The sequence below is a fragment of the Asparagus officinalis genome, chromosome 10, assembly GCF_001876935.1.
Source record: "Asparagus officinalis chromosome 10, Aspof.V1, whole genome shotgun sequence".
NCBI lineage: Eukaryota > Viridiplantae > Streptophyta > Magnoliopsida > Asparagales > Asparagaceae > Asparagus > Asparagus officinalis.
In genome coordinates this window covers 72,422,724-72,445,964 of record NC_033803.1, presented here as the reverse complement: position 1 = coordinate 72,445,964, position 23,241 = coordinate 72,422,724, and the positions used below count along the sequence as shown (strand labels likewise).

At 37.7% G+C, this 23,241-nt stretch overlaps 3 protein-coding genes across 7 annotated transcripts; 1 reads left to right on the top strand and 2 right to left on the bottom strand.

Moving 5' to 3' along the window:
• On the bottom strand, positions 1,640-11,240 carry LOC109825143 (WD repeat-containing protein 91 homolog). Of its 5 annotated transcripts, none has more exons than XM_020391883.1 (16): positions 11,115-11,240; positions 10,134-10,539; positions 9,924-10,046; positions 9,448-9,589; positions 8,817-9,121; positions 7,654-7,715; positions 7,372-7,466; positions 7,168-7,270; positions 6,970-7,064; positions 6,821-6,883; positions 6,002-6,077; positions 5,801-5,909; positions 5,096-5,208; positions 4,184-4,242; positions 2,518-2,593; positions 1,640-2,433 (listed from the first exon to the last, which is right to left on the bottom strand). In XM_020391883.1, exons 2-16 carry the CDS (start codon positions 10,522-10,524, stop codon positions 2,299-2,301), a joined length of 1,947 nt encoding a protein of 648 aa, XP_020247472.1. In that variant the 5' UTR covers positions 10,525-10,539; positions 11,115-11,240; the 3' UTR covers positions 1,640-2,298. The 5 variants fall into 5 exon arrangements, with proteins under 5 accessions (XP_020247472.1, XP_020247468.1, XP_020247469.1 ...); XM_020391879.1 differs by having other exon boundaries at positions 2,518-2,626; positions 11,115-11,239; XM_020391880.1 differs by having other exon boundaries at positions 2,518-2,626; positions 7,654-7,712; positions 11,115-11,239.
• LOC109826928 (glycine-rich cell wall structural protein 1-like) lies at positions 12,280-12,675 on the bottom strand. Its single transcript, XM_020393940.1, has one exon. The coding sequence runs from the start codon at positions 12,673-12,675 to the stop codon at positions 12,280-12,282; it is 396 nt and encodes a 131-aa protein (XP_020249529.1).
• LOC109826927 (pentatricopeptide repeat-containing protein At3g29230-like) lies at positions 20,385-21,701 on the top strand. The gene has a single exon (XM_020393939.1). It carries the CDS (start codon positions 20,385-20,387, stop codon positions 21,699-21,701), a length of 1,317 nt encoding a protein of 438 aa, XP_020249528.1.

Below are 23,241 nucleotides of genomic sequence, written 5' to 3'. Positions count from 1 at the left end.
AAGGCTCACAAGCTAACGCACAAAATTCATTTAGGTATTCACGCAATTTTCACTGCTTTTTAGGGATCTCTCTTTCAACACAATGACACATTAAGCTGATCACAAGAATTTTGGCTTTTGCACCAAATCATTGTACTATATATGGCATGGTGGTATCAATACCACATAGGTCTCCTATTATTCTTTACCTAACTACCACATACAAATATTTCCATAAAGGGCAAACATGAAATCCTGATCCAAGCTAAAATCCTCCAGTAATTGCGATATTTGTACTTGAACCAGTCCTCTATGACACAGGTTTTGTAAACTCCCTTATTCTTTAATTAATAATTATAATAATCTAGATAATAGATGATGAGGAGTCCTTAGACAAGTGATCTATAGGAATGCATTATTTTATACTCATCATGCACCAAGTCTCACCAATAAAAAGTCGAGTATATATCAATGTGAATGATGACATGGTCATTGCTTCCCTACAAAATGTGAGTTTCACCTCCTTCTATTGTCAAAAAAATTCATGGATCAAGTACACATGTGAATGGGTAGCATATATATCAACATATTAAAGTAACCAACTTTTAATTTGAAGATTCAGAGGCGCATCACATCTTGGTAACAATGAGTGGTCCCTTTCTTGGTTTTGAAGGTATGTTTCTTCTCCTTCAAAGCTTATCAAAATGCATATGCAATATCGCAAACTAACACCAAGTTTTTATTTATCAAAATTTACATAAAACGTGGTATTTTCCCGACCTTTCGCCTAGGATGAATATTTAAAAGACTCATTTCTAATGAATTCATCTTTGGACCCCTTCCAATCAGTTACCATTTCGAAGCTATTGGAAGATTGAGAGATGTGCGCCTATTAGTACTCTAATAAGTTAGTAACCTTCTACGTCAATCATTTTCCGTAGCATTAATAAGTTATAAAAAAATTATAATCCATATGAACTGTCAATTTGAGTCAAAAGATAGGAGTAAAGAAAGCTTACTTGGGAGCCAGATAGAAATGGCAAATGTGATGAGCATCACAAGGAAGGTCTTGGATACCTAAGAAAATATCTTAGATCCATTTTCTTCCTTTTGTTCCCTCTCCTACATGATGATGAATTTTTCAAGTTAAGAGCTTGATTGTTGGAAACAAAGAAGAAATTTATGGAGAACACTGAAAGTGATACATTACAATAAGTTAGATTAACACACCTGAATTGATCTCAGAATTAAATTGGAGAAATCAAACCATTGCAAAAAGGATTTTGAATATCCACAATTTACATGTTTCAAAGGGCCTCACCTGGTAAATTGAAGGATAAAGAAATATCATGACAATTCTCTCTTTTTACTTTGCTTTACAAAGTAAAATTCAGAAAAGCTCTCGATACCTAACAATGTTAGAATTGACTATAAAACATAAATGATTACCAAAATAGAAAACTAGAAAATGTAATTATTCAAGTTATAAATATCCTGTACATGTGTACCTGTCAATAATATATCATACTGTACTATAATTGCACATGTAAATGCCCCAAATCATTCAAGAAAAATAGGGTCTCTAACAATTATTCAAGACAAATTTATGAAGTAATAGAATGCCCAAATAATAAATTAGAATGTTATAATTACAACAAATTTTGCAGATAAAAGATTTTCCTCTGCAAACTATAAACCATAATTTCAAATACCAAACTACATACAAATAAGGTGCCATAGTCATATGTTTGTACAGACTTTATTTGTATTTTCAATCCAACTTACATTCAGAGTTCATACACTCTACTTAGGTGTACATGAAAAAAAGAAAATCCCATTCCCCAATCGATAAATGTAACTATGAAAACCAAGAAAAACTGAAAATTACAACAAGAAGTGAGTTTGGGCTTCGAGATGCCTTTGTACAGCTAATTCTGAAATACTATGCAACTTGGCTTACATTATAATGCTACAATTGCAGCAGAGAAGCACACAGTCAGAAATCAAGTAGATTGCCAAGAGTAACCATTTCATTCTGCTTCACCTCATTATATTAGGTAATCCATAATGTATGGCATTGCAGAATTTTAAAACCATGAACAAATGGGTGGGAAGCAGGAGTAATCTGTGAAACCAGCTCAGCCGTTGTTAATAATGGGTGGGAAGCAGGAGTGTACCATGAAACCAGCTCAATTGATGTCTCTCATCAGTACGACAAGCCCTAGGCTTTGAACACACTCGTTAGATGCCAGAAGTCAAGAGAGCAGCATGTCATAGGAAACTTGGCACTGTACACACAAATAGATCACCAATATTTCATCAGATAATGGATGTAACTCGGACCGAGTGGTCAGCAGACCCAGTTATGAAGATGGGAAGCGTCGGGTGCCAATCCACGCTTGTTATTGCAGCACTATGAGGTAATGTTTTCAGACCGCGCATATGACCTTGCACCTAAACATAAGTTGTTTATTTGTTGATGATGTTAAGAACTCAGTTATATTAAAGCAAAATAAATATGAAGAAAACGTGGATAACCTGGTATATGGGGGATCTCACAGAACCAGATGTCACCAACAATCTCCTTCCATTAGAATCCAGAGATATTTCATGCCTGCATACTTTTTCGCTCTCAGGATAGCAGAACCTATTATATTAAATAACATCATGCAATTATTTCTACAATATCATCTGAATATGAAGGAAAATGAGAGCTATACTGTAATCAAAGCTGCATGGTTTCGTCTTTTCAGCTATAGATGATTGAGGGCAAGTTTAGACAAAAGTCACTAAACAATAAGAGTTTAAGAAACCACATTTTCTATAAAATTTGTGCAAAAGAAAAAAAAATGATATCTGGGTTGCAGCCAGAGTAGTATTTGTAGAGACAAGAATCTATCATAAGTAATGGTCAAACAACTCCACAATGTCAAACATTTTGATCATGTGTTTCTACTTTTACTAAGCAATAGAGATACAGAGACATCTCATAAACTTCAAGCTGGAAGAATAAATTGGATTACTTCTAAGGACCACCTCCTGTTGTATGTGGAAACACAACCTTGTTAGCGTTGGTGATTTAAACTGCTTGAGGATGAAGCTAGTGAGAGAAAGGACTAACCATTAATAGAAGTTGTAAGAGACAATTTGATAAGTAGATGTCTACCAGATATTGCCCTTGAGAGGAACTTCAACAGACAAAAGATTATACACCCGTAGCATAAATATCACTATGTTTTTTTTATAACACTCGAATGAGGGTTATTGTTAAGTTCTAATGTATGGAATTTAAAATTCCTTAGAATCTTAAACCATACAAATATTCATGTAATAGGAAAATAGACACGGTCATGAGATTAGTCATGACAGAAGTGTAAATATTCTAAAGCATGCCATGGTCTAGCTTAAGAGTGCAAGTCTAAAGCCATATTCAAGTTAAGTTTGTGGAATAAATTATTAATTTCATAAATAAAAAATGTATCAAAAATGTTTGCCAGAATTTTTATGTTTTGAGAGCTCTTGTTATATAGTTGATCATACATAACTCATGTTTGAATAAGACTTGTAAATTATGAATTTTTGTTCGTCATCAACATGATTTAGGCATATTCTTAATGAAAACATGCATATTCTAGTTATCTTTTTCTAAACTAGATTAGTTTATCAGTAGAAATTTTATAAACAGAATAAACAAAGTTATTTTTTACCAGAACAATAGAGATGGAATGGAAATTTACAATTTATCAAAAGGAATCGTAGTAAAAACCATATCAGTTTTTAAGGAAAAGAAACTTTAATTTGCTTCTACATCATGCATATGCATTTTACTAGTGCAATGCGTCTACAGACTTGACATGCATGCTCTCATTCTGTATAATCTAATCCTTTAATAATTATGTTTACGATTTTGATGATCTTTTTACAGTTATTGGAAGATGATCTTCTCTAGCTTTTACATAAATGTAAATCTCTCTATTATTTTTTTAGTTTTAATTTACTGATAATTGGTTTGCATGTATAAGTTATGCAACTTTAATGACTTATAACAACTTGAACGTATCTGGATTTGGATGTTTGATAAGTCTCATGGCATCATGTATGAACGAATGATGGAGATTTGTTCCTTGCTTATTTTTAAGTGCAAAGGTAAACATAAAACAGAAAATAAAATATATTAATAATGAATTACATAATTATGTTGTACCTACTGCAATCTCTAGACCAAAGAACTTGACCTTGATTCTGCAGGCTCCATTCAAGTATCTGCAATCATTCATTTGGAAATACAATTAGAGACGTCAAAAAAGTTAATAATGGAATAACAACATTCCATTATACTTAGTTTTTCCTTTAATACAGCAGAGGTAATCAACATGTCTTCATACTGTTACCAAAAAGCTTCTCATTATTATTTTTTGAATATAATGCCAAGTTAGAAAATTACAGTTAGTAACAGATATATGTAATAAAAATAATAAATTGTAATTTACAATATTACTCTTTGAGCAGATAATGACAAGCCTTTTGCTTTCCTCTTTCTATTGAACAAAGGTTGCTCCCATTATCTAATCTCACAACATTCCATTATACTTAGTTTTTCCTTTAATACAGCAGAGGTAATCAACATGTCTTCATACTGTTACCAAAAAGCTTCTCATTATTATTTTTTGAATATAATGCCAAGTTAGAAAATTACAGTTAGTAACAGATATATGTAATAAAAATAATAAATTGTAATTTACAATATTACTCTTTGAGCAGATAATGACAAGCCTTTTGCTTTCCTCTTTCTATTGAACAAAGGTTGCTCCCATTATCTAATCTCACACCTTACCTTTACCATGGAGCAAGGCCTTAGTTGGCACAAACTTAAGCTTTGAGAAGTGATAATTGGCATAAATGAAAAATCAGAATTTCAGAGGAAACAGGCAGAGATGTTATGGGCGTATCAAGTCAAGGAATTAACTTGATCCGATTCACAATGGCTGCATATATGTTTCAGAAGTGAAAATTGGCAAAAATGAATATTCGGACTTTCAGAGAGAATAGGCAGAGATGTTAATTTGATCCGCTTCAAACAAAGGGTGCTTTGCAATTCATGAAGCCACTTACATACCTTCCCATCAGAGCCCAAACTGAAGATACTAGTCTCATCCGGTCCAAATAGCACAGAGCTTACAGCAGAATCATGAGCTGGCCATCCTGTGATTTGCAGGCCAGCAGACATGTCTATGGCTTATTAAGGAATCATAAGTAATCCTTCGTACTTCCCATGCAGTCATTTAAAAAGATGAAATATCATATTGTATGTACTATATTCGATAAAGTGATCTAGTTAGGCTATCTGCTTGTGCAAAAGCAGATAAATACAAGTGTTGAAGTGTTGAACATAGCAATATAGGAGGTCTAGATACAAGGACATTTCCTATACATGTTCAGTTCTAAAATATATGAACACTTAACATTTTACCTATATTATAGTTTATATTTGTATATGCAAGAACACAAAATATAGATTGTAGAGTTATGTGAAAGCATTTTATTTATTACAATCCCAGAGTAAAAGAGGCAAAAGAGGCATAACACGTTAATGATATGCATGACCTTTAAGAAAAGCTATCACTTTTGATCTGTGAAAAAACAAGTGTTGGACACAGCCCGGCAGGTCTGTACTCTGTAGCAACCAACACATACACCTATAGATAACTTCAGATCCGATGTTCAGGATATAAAGAAACGAATTTTTTTCACACTGCTAACAAAAAATTGGAAAGACAACTCCACAGAATATCTTCAATTAATATAATATAGTTGAGGATACCAAACATGTGAATCATCCCATCAGTTGCAGAGGCTGCTAAAATCTTCCCGTTGTGATTGAAACTAAGTGAAGTGATTGCAGGTGGATCTTTACCCAGAGGAAGAACTGACTACACAACAGTAGATTTTTAACGAAGTAACTTAAATTCATGTCGAACCAATTTCAGAGCTTACATTAAATTTTCTAAACCTTGGTCCATACCATAGCTTTCCATGTTTTCATGTTCCAAACGGTTAAAGATGCAAGCCCCAGTTTATCAATTTTGCTTGAGCCTTGCCTGTATATAAATACATAAAAGAAGACATGATAGAAACAATTCACACAGTGCATATGATCAACAATATTTATCAAATAAATCATGATCAAACATTTCCTTTCCTTTCCATGGAAAATTCAAAAGTGCTGAGTAGCAGCAATATTAATAATAATCAACAATCAGAAAGGAAACAATAGCACATGCTACGAAGACTTCCTGGGGCCTATCTGGTTATGAGTAATTGGACATTGAGTTGCATTTCATTGAATTGACCCTTGATGGCCAGTTCAGTAATGAATTCCATACATAGAAAATGGAATTAAATAACGTTCCACTAAAAGTTGGTGAATTGGAATCCACGAATAAAAAGTGCATTCTGATATCCATCAACGACTCTCACTGCTCACTGTTATTTCCTATTTTTAAGCAGTCCATCAAGCCTCCCGATTTAGATAATCACATACTATCTCCCTCCCACACTGTTTATTCTTTGGGCCATAGCTTATTGTTACCTTCTAGTTCATCGTTGCCAATCAAGTCTCCTTAATTTTCATTTGCAGTTTTTATTTTATTTTGCTAAACCGCACCTCATCTCCCCCTCTCTCATTCCTTATTTTCTTTGGAAACCCCTAATTACATGAAGTCTGGAATTCTGCAAAGTCACTGACAGTTTGAGCATTCACAGTTTAATGAATATTATAGGCCTCCTTTCTCAAGTTGAGAGAGCATTTTCAATAGAGATCACATGAGTCAAAACTAAATACCTTTTAGATGCAGCTGCAGAGACAAAAATCGGGTCCACTGGACTGCACTTCAAATCCACAACACTGCAATATAAAAGACTATACTTAAGCAATGGGCTAACCAGGGGAAAAAAGAGAAAGCATGCTGGAAACATTATTCTTAAAAGAACCTCGGGAACTCCTTTGTAGTGCTGAGGTCACAAACAACTCTTTTAGCATCAACATTCCAAGCTTTAATTCCACCGTCTGTTGTGCCTATGAGAAGCTATTGTCAAGAGAATGAGAAAGTCCATATCATGAATTCCTAGCTTCAATTTTGCAACGATTATATATGCTTAAGACAAATGCCTACAGGACAAAAAACATACCAAACGATCGGACCTGCATTCCCAGTCAAGTGACATAACTTCTGCTCCACAAAAGATGGTTGCATTTCTTGATGTAGGAGTTGATGAGTCGTGTGTCCAAATCCTGACAGGTTTTGATGAGAAGACTAGGTCAGCTGAGTGATAAGAGGGTGAAACTAACTAATCTATATAACGGACGTTAGTTCTGCATTGTTGCATGAATACCTAACAGTACCGTCAACAGAAGCACTTGCGATATTCATTCCAGAAGCAGAAAATCGGCACCGACTAATCGGACTGGTATGCCCAAGGAATGTCTCCTGAATATTAACACATAATTAGATAACTTTCAGACCTCATGAACACGTAAGAAATTGCTTTCAAACTAACATTAGCAGAAAAAACTCACAGTCAAACTAACCCCGAAGAAAAGGCAAAAAATAATTGACAAACTGTAATACAAAATTGGCATAGAGCTTGATACCAGAACATGGCTTTAAAATTCACCTGAAAGTCCACTTTCACTTCAGGGAAATCTTCTTCTCCCAAAATTTCTCCTATGTTACCTGCTGAAATTTCAATTCATTCAGATTTTCCAATAAAATTGCTTCAGTTAAAATGAAAGACCTAATCAGAATTTTACAACTCATGAACAGAGAACAAACATGTCATATCACTAGATACAGGATATAGAATTAGACTCGAGCACAAAAATTCTGTGACAAATCTAGTAGCAGAACCACAAGGGAGGATGACTTCACTTCTGATTCACTATTTAAAATTAAAAATACATAAATATATCACTTTGCAGTATTCAGGAGGAAGGTAAAAAAGAAAGATGCATTAAGATACGAGAGTTGAGACATAAAGAACGAAGATCAGGCATTCATTGGAACCTTAGGTGCATGCTAATTTACTACCCATGGTAGTCACTAGTCCCATATATTTCCACTTCCACCAATTTCTAATGTGAATATTTATTCAATGATACAGGGACAAAGTAGATTATAAATCAGATATGAGAGCTTTGGTAAAAGGAAAATCCAGTCTCAAAATAGAATGATTTTTTTATCCATAGAGAATAACTTACTGTGCAGTACGATGAAAGAATGCTTCAGTGTAACGAAAATTATACAACTACAACTCTACAAGAGTATTGAATATGTTAGGCGTCAAACTATATCATTTGTCGTGTTAGACATCAAAGGTCAAGGGGAGAAAACAAGTAATAGTTTTTAATTTTCAATGTCCATAATGATCAATTGTTTTATGAACCATCACTGCAGAAAAAGTTAGAACTCAGAAGAGGATGGTCACTAATTCAGACGTCGATATGATTAGAGCAAAATGCTTAAAATAGACAACTGAACAAGCATTCCAGAGCATTAGGTGAGTCTGTGCAACCATGAAAAGGTGAAAACATTGAAAGACAAATAAAGAACAAGTATTTTCTAAAAAAAAAAAAGGAAATAAACTAAGGAACATGCAAAGAAATGTGTCTATCTAAAACACTAACCTATATATAATCATTGTCACAAGTTATAGGCTTATGGCAATTATTGAATATAAACATAACAGTGAAGAGAGGAAGCATGCTGCCAGTCATGTGTCCAAGAAAAATAATATAGTACGCACCCCCCCGAACCCTTATATTAAGAATAAAGCTCAACCTGCCTGAAATGTCTGAAGGGCTTCCTCGGATTCATCACTTCTAATCGAAAGTTTACTATATGAACTTGAAACTGGTTCCAGCTTTAATGAGGTCAATTCCTTTGGAACACCAGCAGAATCTGATGCATCTCCACCACTTTCTATGGATAAGCTTCCCTCTTGTAGAGAAGAACTACCAGCACCAGTTTGTTGAACATCTGCCACTGGAAAATTACGGCCATTTTCCTTTGGGAATGTCTCAGTGGGAATATCATTCATAGATTCTTTCTCTTGAATACTGCTCTCCAGTGACGAAACAACTCTACTGAACGGACAACAACATCAGTTTTGTTACCACAAACATGCTATAGAAGACAAGGTAGATCCAGAAAAAAGCATAAAAGGAGAAGAAATTATAAAGCAGCATCTGAAAGCAAATTTTAGTTGAGAACATTCCCTAATTCAGGAAGAGAAAGGAAAGGGGGAAAAACAGAAACAGTATCAACAAGGTCTTAAGAGTATATGGTCTGGTTAAATCATTGTCATGCTAGGTTCATAAACAAAACATTTTAAGTTATGAAGTAGACATGCAGCAGCAAAAATCATGGAGGAGCAAACCATATAAGCAAAAAAGATAAAAAACAACCATACCTTCTCAACTGAGAAATCTCAGACTCCTTTGCCTCTAACAATGCTTGCAATTGTGATAGCTTGTGATTCAGTTGCTTTATGTCACCTTTGAGTCTTTTAACTGTATTCTTCTCGATAGATATCTTTAACAGAGCAGGGATTCGTAAATTTGGTTAAGAGAAATATGTCATATTACTAATATGTCACGAATTAAAAAAAAAGAAAGAAATGCAGCTCAAGTTTTGATTGATTAAAAAAAAGAAAGAAATGCAGCTCAAGTTTTGATTGATGATTAAAAATGTAACTCGGTATTTGATGTAGTGTGCCATGTACAAAGAGTACTCTTAACAAGTAACATATAAAACCAAAAGAATGTCTTCAATCAAATAACTACTCTTTGCTATGTCCTCAATGATATTGGTAACAGCCTGCAAATACAATTTCACAAATTAACCATAAGATAATGAGAGAATTGAGAACTTGTATAAAAAGGATATGACTGCCATGGAAAATTTCGCTCAAAAAATTTCGGAATGAAAGAAGAAGTGCATCAAGCCAATCCTTCGAGAAGTAGACACGGAATTGAGGATCCAAGTTAGGGTTCTTAAGATAAGGAATAGCTGCACAGCAAGCTCAACGAAGTAATTATTGAAGTCATGAAAAAAGTAAAAAAAAATCACAAGGAAAAAAAGGATCAACAAGCCCACCAAACCATGGCATCCAATCTTCACGTTTCTGCAGCAAGTAGTTCCCATTTTCCTCAAAAAACTCGACCACTTTCTCTTGCTTTCCAGATTGTAAAGCATGAATCACATAGTACCGCAAAATCGATAGTTCGAGTTTTAATAACGTGGAAAAGAGAACTACGTCCGCGGTTGAAGAGAAACATTGCTTAAAGAAATTCAGCAGACCCACCAACTTATCTGCTTGATATCTGGGTATATACACTTTAAAAATTAAGTCTAGGATCTTATCGACTTGAAAGTTTTTGCCAATATCAGTTGTCAACTCCATCTCAAAACTTTGGAGTGTATTTGTGAAACCTCTAAACACAAGAAACTCCCTCAACAGTTCTTCTGCATACTGCATATTCTCCATTATTCCCTGGGAGCTCTGCAAGTGTTCAGCTAGTCAGCCATCAAATAACTGCTGGATTTTTATAAATTTAAAAAAAAGCACCCTGTTACTATTCATGAATTTTTTAAGAGGGGGCTCAACTGTATGTTCTTAATAGTCCATAATTGACTGGCACAACAAAATCAGGGGAGAAATTGTCCTGGCATTGTCACTAACAATTCAACATTCAAATTTTTTTTCCCTTTGCAAATAGATTGTTTTTGGAATAGGAAGAAAAGAAACATTATTCCAAGAGGTCCTTGAATGTTCAAATACACCCAACTGAAAACATTTCATTTTTGAATATTCAGACTTTTCCTTTACAAATAAATTCCTTTTGGAATACCCCCTCTCTAATAATGCATGTTGAATACCACTAGAATTAGGCAAACGATTGTTCAAGCATTGCCACTAACTATCTTATTCACAAAAAAATAATATTATGTAAAAAAAAATCACATGATAATCACATATATCAATCGATAAATCAGCGGAATTCATGAAAACAAAAAGATCAAGATCGCAGTGAAGCATATAGGGTTTACGATAAATGGGGATAAGAGAAAAGTTACCGGCTTTCTCTTTGTCGGTCGAAGGGGAAATGGCGGAATTCGAGCTGGCTTTCGATTTCTAGGGTTTGAGAGAGAGAGAGAGAAAAAGAGACGAAGAGGGATCGCAATGGGGGAAAAATGCTCGCTTGGTTTTCTAAAAGCGGTCTGGTTTTTGTTCTTTCGGAATTCCGGTTCATTGATTGAACCGGTTTTGGGCTCGAAAACCATACATTTTCTGTAAAAAATGAAGGGAAAATAGCCAAAATACGATCCCCTACATTAAAAATCGAGTTAACTAGTGATATAAAATGGTTTTTCTTGTTTTCTTTTATGTTCATTTACTTTCATATGTTATGTGCACATAGCATATGTAATAAAGATGTCGTGTTCGTACACATGACAAGATCCAAACAGTAAAATTTAGATAGAATGACGATAAAGACGTTAATGTTATGATGGTAGGTGAACGAAAGGCATTCTAGCTTTCTTGAGGAGTCCGCCTACATAGGCTTAAATCTTCATCAGCTCCTTAAGTTCTAACATATGCATTGTGATTTATTTTGCTAATTACATTTTCCCGTCAAAAATGAAACGTTTACGTTGGTAGCGGCATGTTAAAATATGAGGTGGCATGTTTTAACATTAGTATCATTAGCATCCAGTTACGCATCTTTGTTTAATCCTGAGAATATAATCATCAGCACCACATTAGCAACCTAACTTTGGTCATTATTCTCAAGATCGATCAAAGGTCCATCCACACAGTTCACACACACACAGTGATCAAGCACGAAATTATATCGCAGCCCTCAACTCAGTGACCCCACCAGCACCACCAGCAAAATGGCAGGCCACCTCCGAAACCACTCCGCCAGCGCCGGCCGAAACGCCACCAGTCCAAATCACTACCTATACCCGCCACCTGCGAAGCCGCCACGCCACCTCCGGCCCCCCGAATCGCCGCCGCGCCAACTCCACCGCCGGTCTGCGCAGTACGCAGAGCCACCCCACGGCAAGTCCACCCCTCCGCACCGCCCACACGACAACCCGCGCCATGCACCTCCGTCGCCTACTCCCACACACCGCCACCACTCCACCACCTATTCCACCGGCCAACGCCGCACTACACCATGGCAGCCACCTCCGCACCCCGCTGCGCCAGTCCTTCCAACCGCGCCTCCCCTGCTCACCACCAACTCCTCCCACCACTCCCCACCCGCACCGCCTCCGCCCCGCCAAGTCCACCACCGGCACCACCTCCACCACCGATACCGCCACCGCTCCGCACCACCTCCGGCTCCACCTCTAATTCCGCCACCAACGCCACCTCCGGTCGCTCCACACCACCACCACCGGGCCCAGCGTCACCGGAGCATCCAGTACTACGTCTAAATCCCCGGCTGTAAATCCCACGGCCCAATCCACCACCACACCAATGCCTTCGCCCATACGGATTGAACAGCTTCTCATCACTCAACCCATCTCCTCCTTCACTGCCTTCAACCACACCATCGCTAATTACTAGAAGAGTAACGTAAAAAACTATTACGATGCTCAGCATTATTGTGCTCTTCGCTCTCATTGTCAACTTAACTTCATCACTTAATTAGTATCGCGTAAAACACTGGAAGGAGTATATATATATATAGCAGGTAGAGATTGGTAATTACTACCACCGGCCACCAGAACCGAGTAGATGTGAGCTGATCACAAACTCAAAACAAATTGAAGGTCACAAACAACGAGAGAGCAAGAGATGAGGGTTTGACTTTTGAGAGAGTGAGCTTAGATTAATTATTAAAACGCTACGTCAGAGGGAATAAAAAAAAGCTATATATAACCGCAGTCAACCCCTTCTTTAATTAGCTTGATGGATTTGCTTGTCATTTTGTACGCGATCGAGTTGAAGTGAGGTTGGAGGGACTTGGATTCTTTGGAAATTGTGATGATAGCTAAACGTCACATTTATTTTCATGGCAAGAGGGAAGACTTTGGTTCTTGATTAATGCGGGTTCCAATGCGTTCATCTACTGTGAGTAATGCTACCTCTTGAAGTAACGTACAAATGTGGGGGATATATACGGACATGAAAGAAGAGAGAAATTTATCATTGAACCTGGCGGGTTTGCCTTTAGGGTGTGTTTGGTTGCCTCTTTTAGAGGGGGAAATGGATTGAAAGCCTGTCAAAAGTATCAGTTTTGACAGGCTTTCTTACAAAAACGCATCTAAAAGAGACGTTTTTGTAAGGAAGTCTGTCAAAACTGACACTTTTCCCCTTCCTCCTTATGCAAACAAACAGCCCCTTAGAGCATCTCTAACAGCTTCCCTATTTTCCACTTTTGGAGAATTTAGTTAGATTTTTGGTCTAACAGATTCTCCATCTCATTCCCCAAAATATGGATGGAGGGGAAAAAATGGTGAAGCTTCCCCAAATCTGCAGCATTCTCCAAATTTTTGGAGGAAAAAAGAGATTCTTCAAAATGAGGAAGATGTTGGAGTTGGTATAAACATAATTTGGGGAATATGACTTTTGTTTCCCCATTTTTGAGAAAATTTTAAAGAAGCTGTTGGAGATGCCCTTAGTACACTAGTAAACTCCCTTTACAGGTAGCATACCTCTACATCCTCGGTCACATCTCTTCGCCCTATGACTTCCATAAATGATATTCTTTATTTAAATTATATTAAAAAAAGTTATTTTAATTCTCATGCCCGCTAAACTAGCTGCCGTTATTAATCAATGTAACCAACTGTAAATGCTCTTTACAAACAAGGATGCAAGGACCTGAGAACCCTTGCCGGATTTTGCATCGGCATTCATGTGCTCCTACTGCATGTACATCAGTTCTCTTCAGATAACTTGCCACATAATGGGTGACTCGTAGGCTCAGACATGCCCGAAAAACTTCACGAAGGACGAACGGCAGCAGCTCGATGTACGCGTTTGGTTGCTGTCACGCTTGCATGCGATACACAAACAAGAGCACAGAGGGACACATCAGCCCTTTTCTAATCAATCTACGAATTAACCCGGGATTTTGTGCTTTCCTTCGATGCATCTCGCCTCCTGTTTTTTTTTAAATTTAAATGTAACTTTGCATCGCTTTTCACCGCCCAAAGCTTCGGCCAGGCCCACCAAGCCTCAATTGAAGGAGGAAATATACCGAGATTCCCGTCCACACAAAAGTTGGGCCAACTTTTGGGTAATTGGCCCAACAAGAATACTGTTCTCCGCCCACTCTCACGCTTTTGGAAGATAAGCATGAAGACTGCCTCCCTTTTGATGCTCATTCTCCCCACTACTCGCGGAGAACAAACCCTGGTTCTCATCAAATCACTTGAGCATCCACACAAAAATCCTATCTTAATCTCTCCAACAATATTCTACTCGTTGCGATCTTTGATAACTATCCAATGACAAGAATATATAGTCCCCGAGGAATTTCACCGAAATTAAAAATGAGGACAGGATACTAATAAGTAATACAATCCTAGATTAAGATCTAACTTTGAAAAATGACCGTGTCTAGCTTTTTTCCTCGGAGAACAAGGCATGCACATCGCTTTAAGACTTGTATCTAGGCCTTCCCTTAACCATTTTGCCCAAAAATATCATCGTTTTGTGACTATTTTAATGGGCTCCAACTAGGGGTGCTAAACAGTATCCGTATCCGAGAAAATATCTGTAACCGTATCCGTTAGGATACGAATATGGTTACTCAAATCTATAACCGATAGGATATGGTTACGGATATGGTTTTGTAGTGAAATATATGTATCCGTATCCGAAATATCCGAATGCGTATTAGTCATACTCTTACGATAGTTTCGATTCTTAGATTATGGATTTGTTGTTAATTTTGATGATCAAGATGTCTAATCTTAACTTTTCAATTATAATGGACATATTAACAAACTCTTTTGTATCACATGAACTATGTTTTTCTCAATACTATCTAGTTTTCTCATATCTATATCCGTAACCGTATCCGATTTTAGCGGATATGGTTATAAAATTTTTTACCGAGGTATATCAGTATCCGTATCCGTATCCGAGATGAGTAAGCAGATATGGATATGATAAGCATCATATCCGAGCCGTATCCGGACCGAATGCACCCCTAGCTCCAGCTAGGGCTGTCCATCCGGCCCGGCCCGGCCCGGCCCGGCCTGGAAAACCGGGCCCGGGTGGTCCGGCCCGGGCCCGGGTGGTCCGGCCCGGGCCCGGGTGGTCCGGGCCGGGCCCGGGTGGCCCGGGCCCGGGCCTGAGCGGGCCGGACACCGGGCCGGCTCGGTTTGATTTTTTCGGGCCCGGGTGGTCCGGCCCGGGCCCGGGTGGTCCGGGCCGGGCCCGGGTGGCCCGGGCCCGGTATTAATAACTTGAAATGAAATGACATAAATTACAAGTACAAAAAATGATAAAAATAACTTCTTTATTAATAATCGGTAAATCCTTTACAAATCCTTTACAAGTATAAATTTATTTTGAAATTCGTCGCATCACAATAGATGAGTACATCCCAACTAGGTTGGCACCTACTCACCCATATCACTATCATTTGCAACTTTTTTCGAAATAATTTAATTCAAATTTAAAGCTAAGAAAACAAAATTACAATTTTATGAATATTATCTAATCATTATATCTATCTGCTAGTCCTAACTCTTCAAATTTATCTTCAATCATAGCAATCCGTTCGATGCCTTGTGTTCGCTTCTCGTATCTCCACCAATCCTGTAAGCACATCACCGCTTGTACAGTATACGGATCTAAGCATGTCCTGTGGTCGTCGATCAAACGTCCTGCTGTGCTGAAAGCGGATTCCGAGGCTACAGTCGAAACCTGCACTGATAGTAAGTCACGAACCATGGTGGAAAGTATAGGATATGAAACTGATCCATATACTTTCCACCATTGCAAAATATCTAAAGCATTTCCTTGACATTTAACTAAGGAAGCAGATAAATATTCGTCTATTTCAGAAACCTCTAATCCTGATGAAGTTCCAGATCCACCAGTTAGTTCAGCTACCATTGCATACCTATCAAAACTTACACTTTTACCTCGACCTGTGCTCGAAGCTGAAGGTGCCGAAGCTGAAGACTGTTGTGTAGCTACACCATATCTAGCTGCATACTCATCATATAAGGTTTGAAAATAATTTCTAATAGCTACATAATGAGTAGTAGCAGTAAGGGTGGATCCATCATCTAAGTCTATAATCTGTCCACCATACAATGATTGTAACAAACTTCGAAGGCCAATTTCCTTCAAGCATGGATCAATAAGAACACCAATACCAAAAATATGAGGAATAGGCCTAAAATACTTATTAAATTTACTCTCCATTTGAAAAATTATATTTCCAAAAGTATCATCCATACGATATTTTGCAAAAAATTTTTGAATATTTAAAATTTGTAAAGCAGCTAAAGTAATAGTTGGATAATAACAACCAGATAATAACATAGTAGCATCATAAAAAACTTGTAACATCTCATTTAATTTACATATAACTGTCCATTCATCTTCAGTTATTCCATAAGCACTACCAGAGCTAGAACTAGAAGCATAAAAATTTATAAAATCATTTATAATTTCTTTATATTCTATTGCTACAGATAACATTGCATAGGTGGAATTCCACCTATGGTCAACATCTTTTGGAATTAGTCTAGGCTTATAATTTTTTCTTTTACAACATTGTTTCCATCTTTTAATTCTCATTTCAGAAGCATTATGCATATTAGTAACTGTTCTAACTTTTTCTATCATGGGTTTAATTTCAGAAAATGCACTTTGAACAATTAAATTTAAAATATGACAGATACATCTAACATGAAAAAGCTCACCATGACATGGCAATGACAAAGTTATTTTCAGAAAATCAACAGCTACATTATTATTACTTGCATTATCTAGTGAAAGAGTAAATATTCTTTGATCAATTTCTAGTTTCATAAGTTCTTCAACAATTAAATTTGCAACATTAATACCAGTGTGTGACTCTTCAATTGCAATAAAAGAAACAACTCTTTTAAACATTTTCCAACTTTCATCAATCCAGTGTGCTGTTATACATAAATAACCAGTTTGCACTCTAGATGACCAAATATCAGAAGTTAAAGAAAATTTGCAGTTTAAATTTTTAAAATAAGAAATTATTTTTCCCTGTTCCTCAACATAATATTTTAAAATATCACGTTGACAGGTTTGACGAGAAAATTTTGTAAATGCAGGATAAAAACCATCTCTAAACATATCTTCAAATTCATCATCTTCTACTAATTTAAAAGGAAGGTTTTTAAGAACAATAAACCTGATTACGCATTTCCGGGCTCGGGCAGCGTCATAATTCCAACTGCCGAGGGTACCTGAAGAGGATGATTGGGAAAGCATAGACTGCCGGATATCACCTTGTAGATTTTGGCCTTTGTTGTGTTTTTCAATATGCCGTTTGAGATGGTTGGTGCCGCTCTTATGATGAGCTTTGAATATCTGGCCGCACAACGCACATTTCGCATTCTGAGAGATGATCCTACCGTGTTCATCCTTGGTGACGTCTATCTTCTCAAAAAAATTCCATACATCAGACCTCGGCCTTTTTGGAGCTCTTGGTGCCGTAGATTCGTCACCACCAGATTCAGGATTAACACCGGTAGGATGAGGAGTTGTTGTAGGAGGACTCATCTCTGGATCGGTAGGAGTTGCATGTTGCTCTTCATAATCAGACCCAGAAGCCATTTGTTGGAAGTATTAGAAAATACAAAAGATTATAGGATAGTATATAAGTATATTAGTATGAGATAGTATAAGATTGTATAAGAGAGTAGTAGAGACAGAAATAGATGAGTTTTGTTGTGAGAAAATGAATTGAAACCCCCCCTCTATTTATAGAAGCAGCCCCCTAGGTAAATGACCAAAAAACCCTCGATTTTTAGCCGTTTTAAGCCGTTTTAAGGGGCAAAACGGTCAAAAGGCCAAATCTGGCCGTTAGGCCAGATTTGGCCCGGGCCGGGCTGGGCAACGGTCACCTTTGTGACCGTTATGGCCGGGCCGGGCGGGCCGGACGTGGCTCGCGCAACGCGGCCCGGGCCCGGCCGGCCCGGGCCCGGACCCGGGTTTTGCCCGGGTTTCCGGGCCCGGGCCCGGGCCGGACACCGGCCCGGGCCCGGGCTCCGGGCTTTTTGGACACCCCTAGCTCCAGGCACTTTAAAACTCTTAAGAATACTCATCTATGAGAGAGAGGATCTTCAATAAATTTAGAATGCTCATTTAATGAGTGAGAGGATTTTTTGTTTAAAGAACTATAGAGAAAAAATCGCATGGGAAGAAAGGATAACGTGACGCGTATCAAGCAGTACATAAAAAGCAACAGAATCAATAAAAGTAAGTGCAATCGGATCGTTGAATGAGTGTAATCATTAAATTCAAATTTAATACATGTTTTGTATGGATTCAGATTCCCTTCCATCCATTATGTGCTAATTAGAGAAAGTCCAATTCCCCAATCTTTAATGTATATTTCAATCTAAGGGACTAGATTATGTCACATATATAAGAGTTCCAACCCGGCATAATCTCATCCCTTGATAATGAAATGAACGGTAATGATCGAAGCAATCGGATCTTTTCCAATTACCACCTCATTCGAGGGGAATAATTCTAATTAAACCACACCCTTCAAACTACTTTTGTATCGCCAATCATAAAAGCGCGCGGCCGGTCTTATTTAGACCGCCAATTCGCCGTCAAGTTTGATGATGAGTCATCAGAGACCCCACTACTTTAAGCATAGTAGCTCAAGTATATTTATCGTAGGAGAGAGAGGATCTGAATATATCCATTTTATATAGATATTTGCAATCACATATAGATATTTGCAATCGCTAAACACGCTCTCAGTCCTATCCAAAGACGAGCACCCGAAATATGGTGAAGATTCTTCAGTCCTAGATAGATTTTTTTTAAAAACTTTTCTTCTTTTGGCAGTGAGCGTTCAACGAAGAAAGATCCCTCGAGGCCCACAGAAAAGCCCAAGCCGGCCATTGGCCTAAAAAGCGTTATTCCCCCCCGTCCTGTATGGGATCGAACCAAACGCTTGCTTATAAATTCCGTCGAGGAGCGCAACCCCTCTCCTCATCCACACTCGCAACAAAGCATTTTCGTCGATCGAGCATCCAATCCCAGAGTCATGACGATGAAGACTGCGGCGGCGGCGCGGCGGGGGTTCCGGCACGACAAACGACGGAGCCAGCTCCGGCCAAGGTGATAAGGTACGAGAGAATCCCGACGATCAACAAGAAGCTAGAGACTATAGAGGAGGAGGGTGACGCTGACGGCCAAAGCAGCGCGCCTCGAAGGGGAAGTCGGCGGTCGGACCGAAGACTACGAGGCTGCCGCCGGTCGGCGATGGTAGCTACATATACTGGTTGTATTAATAAGATGTATTGATGCTGCATGGCCCTTAAGCATGTGTACGGATAAGTGTCCACAGGGGTGTGGTATGCAAAACAATTAATGAAGGTTTATCTTTTTAGTCCCTTTCTTCATGGGGGGACTTTTCTTGGTCATGAGGCGAGGCGATTTTGATGAGCAAGGATAACAGTAGTAGATGATAATCAGAGAAAAAAATTTGAACGTTTTGGTGATAATGAGTTCTGTTAAATGAGCTATCAAGAGATGGACAAATACTTAATAAAAATAGTGATTGAGGCTCTCTCTTCAAGGTGTGATGTAGGGTGGGGATTTGGCCACCTCACTACCAAGTTATATATGTCGAGAACCTTAAAGCTGTTCAAATCCAGCATATTGCCACTTTAAAAAGCTATGAAAAGAAAAGTATCTATTTGAGTGGATTGATTATTGCAGGTTCCCTCTCACTTCCAATTTGAACTATCAAAACCCATCATTTATCCGCAGTTCACAATGCCAACATGTTCCCTCCCCTCTCCAGCACCAAAAACCTCCACCGCCTCTCCAAACACTGCGCCTCCCTCTCCCACCTCAACCAAATCCTCACCCAACTCCTCATCCACCCCCAACCGTCCCCCTTCTCCTTCAACTCCCTCATCCAATCGTATACCAACTCTAACCTCCCTCACCACTCCCTCCTCCTCTTCCTCCACATGACTCGCTCCGTCTCTTCCCAGCCCGACAACCTCACCTACTCGTTTGCTCTCAAGGCGTGCGCCCTCCTGCGGGCCGTTGCACCCGGAATATCCATCCATTGCAGGATTCTGTGTCTGGGTTTTCGACCCGACGCATTTATTCGATGCGGGTTGATTCGGATGTACTTTGATTTCGAAGAGATCGGTAGCGCCTATAAGGTGTTTGATGAAATGATTGATAGAGATGTTGTGATTTGGAACTCGATGATCGGGGGCTGTGTTAAGTGTGGGAGGGTGCAGGAGGCTAGAGAGTTGTTTGAGATGATGAACGTGAGTAAGAATGTGGGCAGTTATAACGCAATGCTTGGTGGGTATGTGAGGGTGGGTTGCATCGAGAGGGCTCGTGAGTTGTTCGATGAAATGCCTGAGAGAGATGTTGTGTCTTGGAACATAATGATCGGCGCTCAAGCGAGATTGGGGACGGTTGAGATTGCGTGTGAGCTCTTTGATTATGCACCGAAGAAGAATGTTACGACATGGAGCACAATCATATCTGGGTTCTGCCACAGCGGCTGTTATAATGATGCGCTTGATAAGTTCAAGAAGATGTTGGTTGATGGACCTAGGCCTAACCAAGCAGTTTTAGTATGCGCACTCTCATCATGTGCGCATTTGGGTGCACTTGAGCTTGGAGTTTGGGTCCATGGCTATATTGTTCAATCAGGGTTCAAGGTTGATGACTGGCTTGGTTCGTCGCTAATAGACATGTACGCCAAGTGTGGAGTGCTCCAAGCAGCAATATCACTATTTCACCGTCTAAAGAGGCGAGAAGCGTGCGCTTGGACTTCGATGATCCATGGATATGCCATCCATGGGCAATGTCAACAAGCTCTCGATACTTTCAACAAAATGGAAGAACTTCGAATTAAACCTAATGATGTCACATTTGTAGCTATACTATCCGCATGCTCTCATGCCGGGTTAGTGGACAAGGGACGTGAAATCTTCAAAAGAATGAAACAAGTGTGCAACATGAGCCCGAAGATTGAGCATTACACTTGCATGATCGACCTTTTCTGTCGATCGAACCTGCTTGATGAAGCTCAAGAGCTAGTAAAATCCATGCCGATGAAACCTGATATCTATGTTTGGGGTGCATTGATTAGCGGACTCAGGATCCACCAACCTAACAGTTTGAAACTTGATAACGGGTTGAGGGGAGAGATTGAGAGACTGAGACCGACAGATAGTGGGTTGTATGTGCTCTTGTCGAACATATATGCAGGGTTTGATCAATGGGGGGAGGTGGAGATAATGAGGGGGATGATGAAGGATTTTGGTGTGAAGAAGAGCAGAGGGTGGAGTTCGATTGAGGTTGAGGGAGTTGTTCATGTGTTTTTGGCTGGACAAAGGGAGGGGAACTATTATAAGTTAGATCAAGCGTATGAGATGTTGGATTGTGTTTATAAAGGAACGTGTATAAGTTATTTTGCATGAATTCAGTCATGTTATTATTTGAATTGCAAGTTTGGTTGCTTTTCTGTGGGTGGAATCATCAATACTTAATATCATATCATATCATATCATATCATACTCCTTTTGAAAGAGAAAGTTATGGAAAAACTTTCCAATGACTATATTACCCCTATTCTTTTTAGATATTACATTCTAATATTAACTAAATTAATATAATTATCATTGTTAATTAATTAAACTATATGTCACTTCAACGTTGTATAATTTGATCTCTAAAACTACCATTGTTATTGAAAAACTCGTGTAGGTTGTCTAAAAATCACTACAGATAGCTGATCCCATCAAACACTGATGATAAAAATAATTACAATTTGACAGCTTTTAGAAGACTACAATTTGAAGACTTTCACGTAGATTGATGAATGTTACAATCTGAAGACTTTCACGTAGAAATCACTCCAAAAGCGATAATTTTAGGAAAAATTTCTAATAAAATCTCAAAGTTGAGGTTCTTTTTATAAGAACGAAGAGTTAAAGGGGGTTTCTTATAATTTCTATATAACGAGATTTTATAATATTATATTTAAAATATAATGGATTAATTTTATAAAAAACCCCTCAACTATTTTAAGATGAGGAAACCCCGTCAAGTTTAAGCATATTATAGATAACACCCCTTAACTATGAAACTTTGAAATAATCCCATGAACTTTCCTCACTTAACTACCCTCAAATATAGAGATTCTCTACGAAAACCTCCTCAAGTATTTTAATTTGAGAAACTCCCTCAGATGTGAGCTTAATATAGATAATCCCCCTCAAGTTTGAAAATTTAAGAAATCACTATGAACTCTTCTCACTCTACGCCCTAAAAGCTAATATTGTTGCCCTAATAACCTTATAAGTTTACATTTTTTCACTTAATATAACCTAAAATATTTTTTGGAAAAAAAAACCCCAAACCCGGATGTTTACATTTTAAATAATTTTTAGAGATTTTTTATAATTATTAAAATTTTCAAGAGGTTGATTATAATTTTTAGATGTTTAGGAGATTTGCTTCTAATTATAGATTTTTCAGGGTTGTTTGTACTTTTTATATTTTTGGGGTTTTTAGTAATTTTCTTGATGGTTCTTTGTAATTTTCTAATTTAAAGTGTTTGTTTATGAATTTTTAGATTTTTAGGGGGTTGTATACAATTTAACTTTTTTAGGATGCTATTTGTCATATTTAATTTTTATTGGATTTTTTGTTTTATTTTCATATTTTCATGTGTTTTTTTGAAAATTTGAAGTTTTAGGGGTTTGTTTTTTAATTTTTAAATTTTAAAAGAGGTTGTTTGTACTTTTAAGATTTCGCATAGGTTGTTTATAACTTATAAAAGTTTTATGTATTATTTATAATTTTAGAATGATAAGAGTCTTCTTCACATTTTTTTGATTTTAAGGGTTTTTTTGTAATTTCGTGAAACCCTCAAAATTAACATACAGGTAAATCTCACTTTGCCGCAAATGATTTTACTATTTGGAACTAAATATCAAATACCTTTAAAACTCTAAC

Excerpts from the sequence above, each read along its gene's own strand:
- LOC109825143 (XM_020391879.1), bottom strand. The coding sequence starts at position 10,524 with ATGGAGAATATGCAGTATGCAGAAGAACTGTTGAGGGAGTTTCTTGTG. Across the intron at positions 6,884-6,969 it reads ACTACAAAGGAGTTCCCGAG|TGTTGTGGATTTGAAGTGCA; the intron begins GTTCTTTTAAGA and ends TTTATATTGCAG. Across the intron at positions 4,243-5,095 it reads GTTTGGGCTCTGATGGGAAG|ATACTTGAATGGAGCCTGCA; the intron begins GTATGTAAGTGG and ends GAATGATTGCAG.
- LOC109826928 (XM_020393940.1), bottom strand. The coding sequence starts at position 12,675 with ATGAGAGCGAAGAGCACAATAATGCTGAGCATCGTAATAGTTTTTTAC.
- LOC109826927 (XM_020393939.1), top strand. The coding sequence starts at position 20,385 with ATGTACTTTGATTTCGAAGAGATCGGTAGCGCCTATAAGGTGTTTGAT.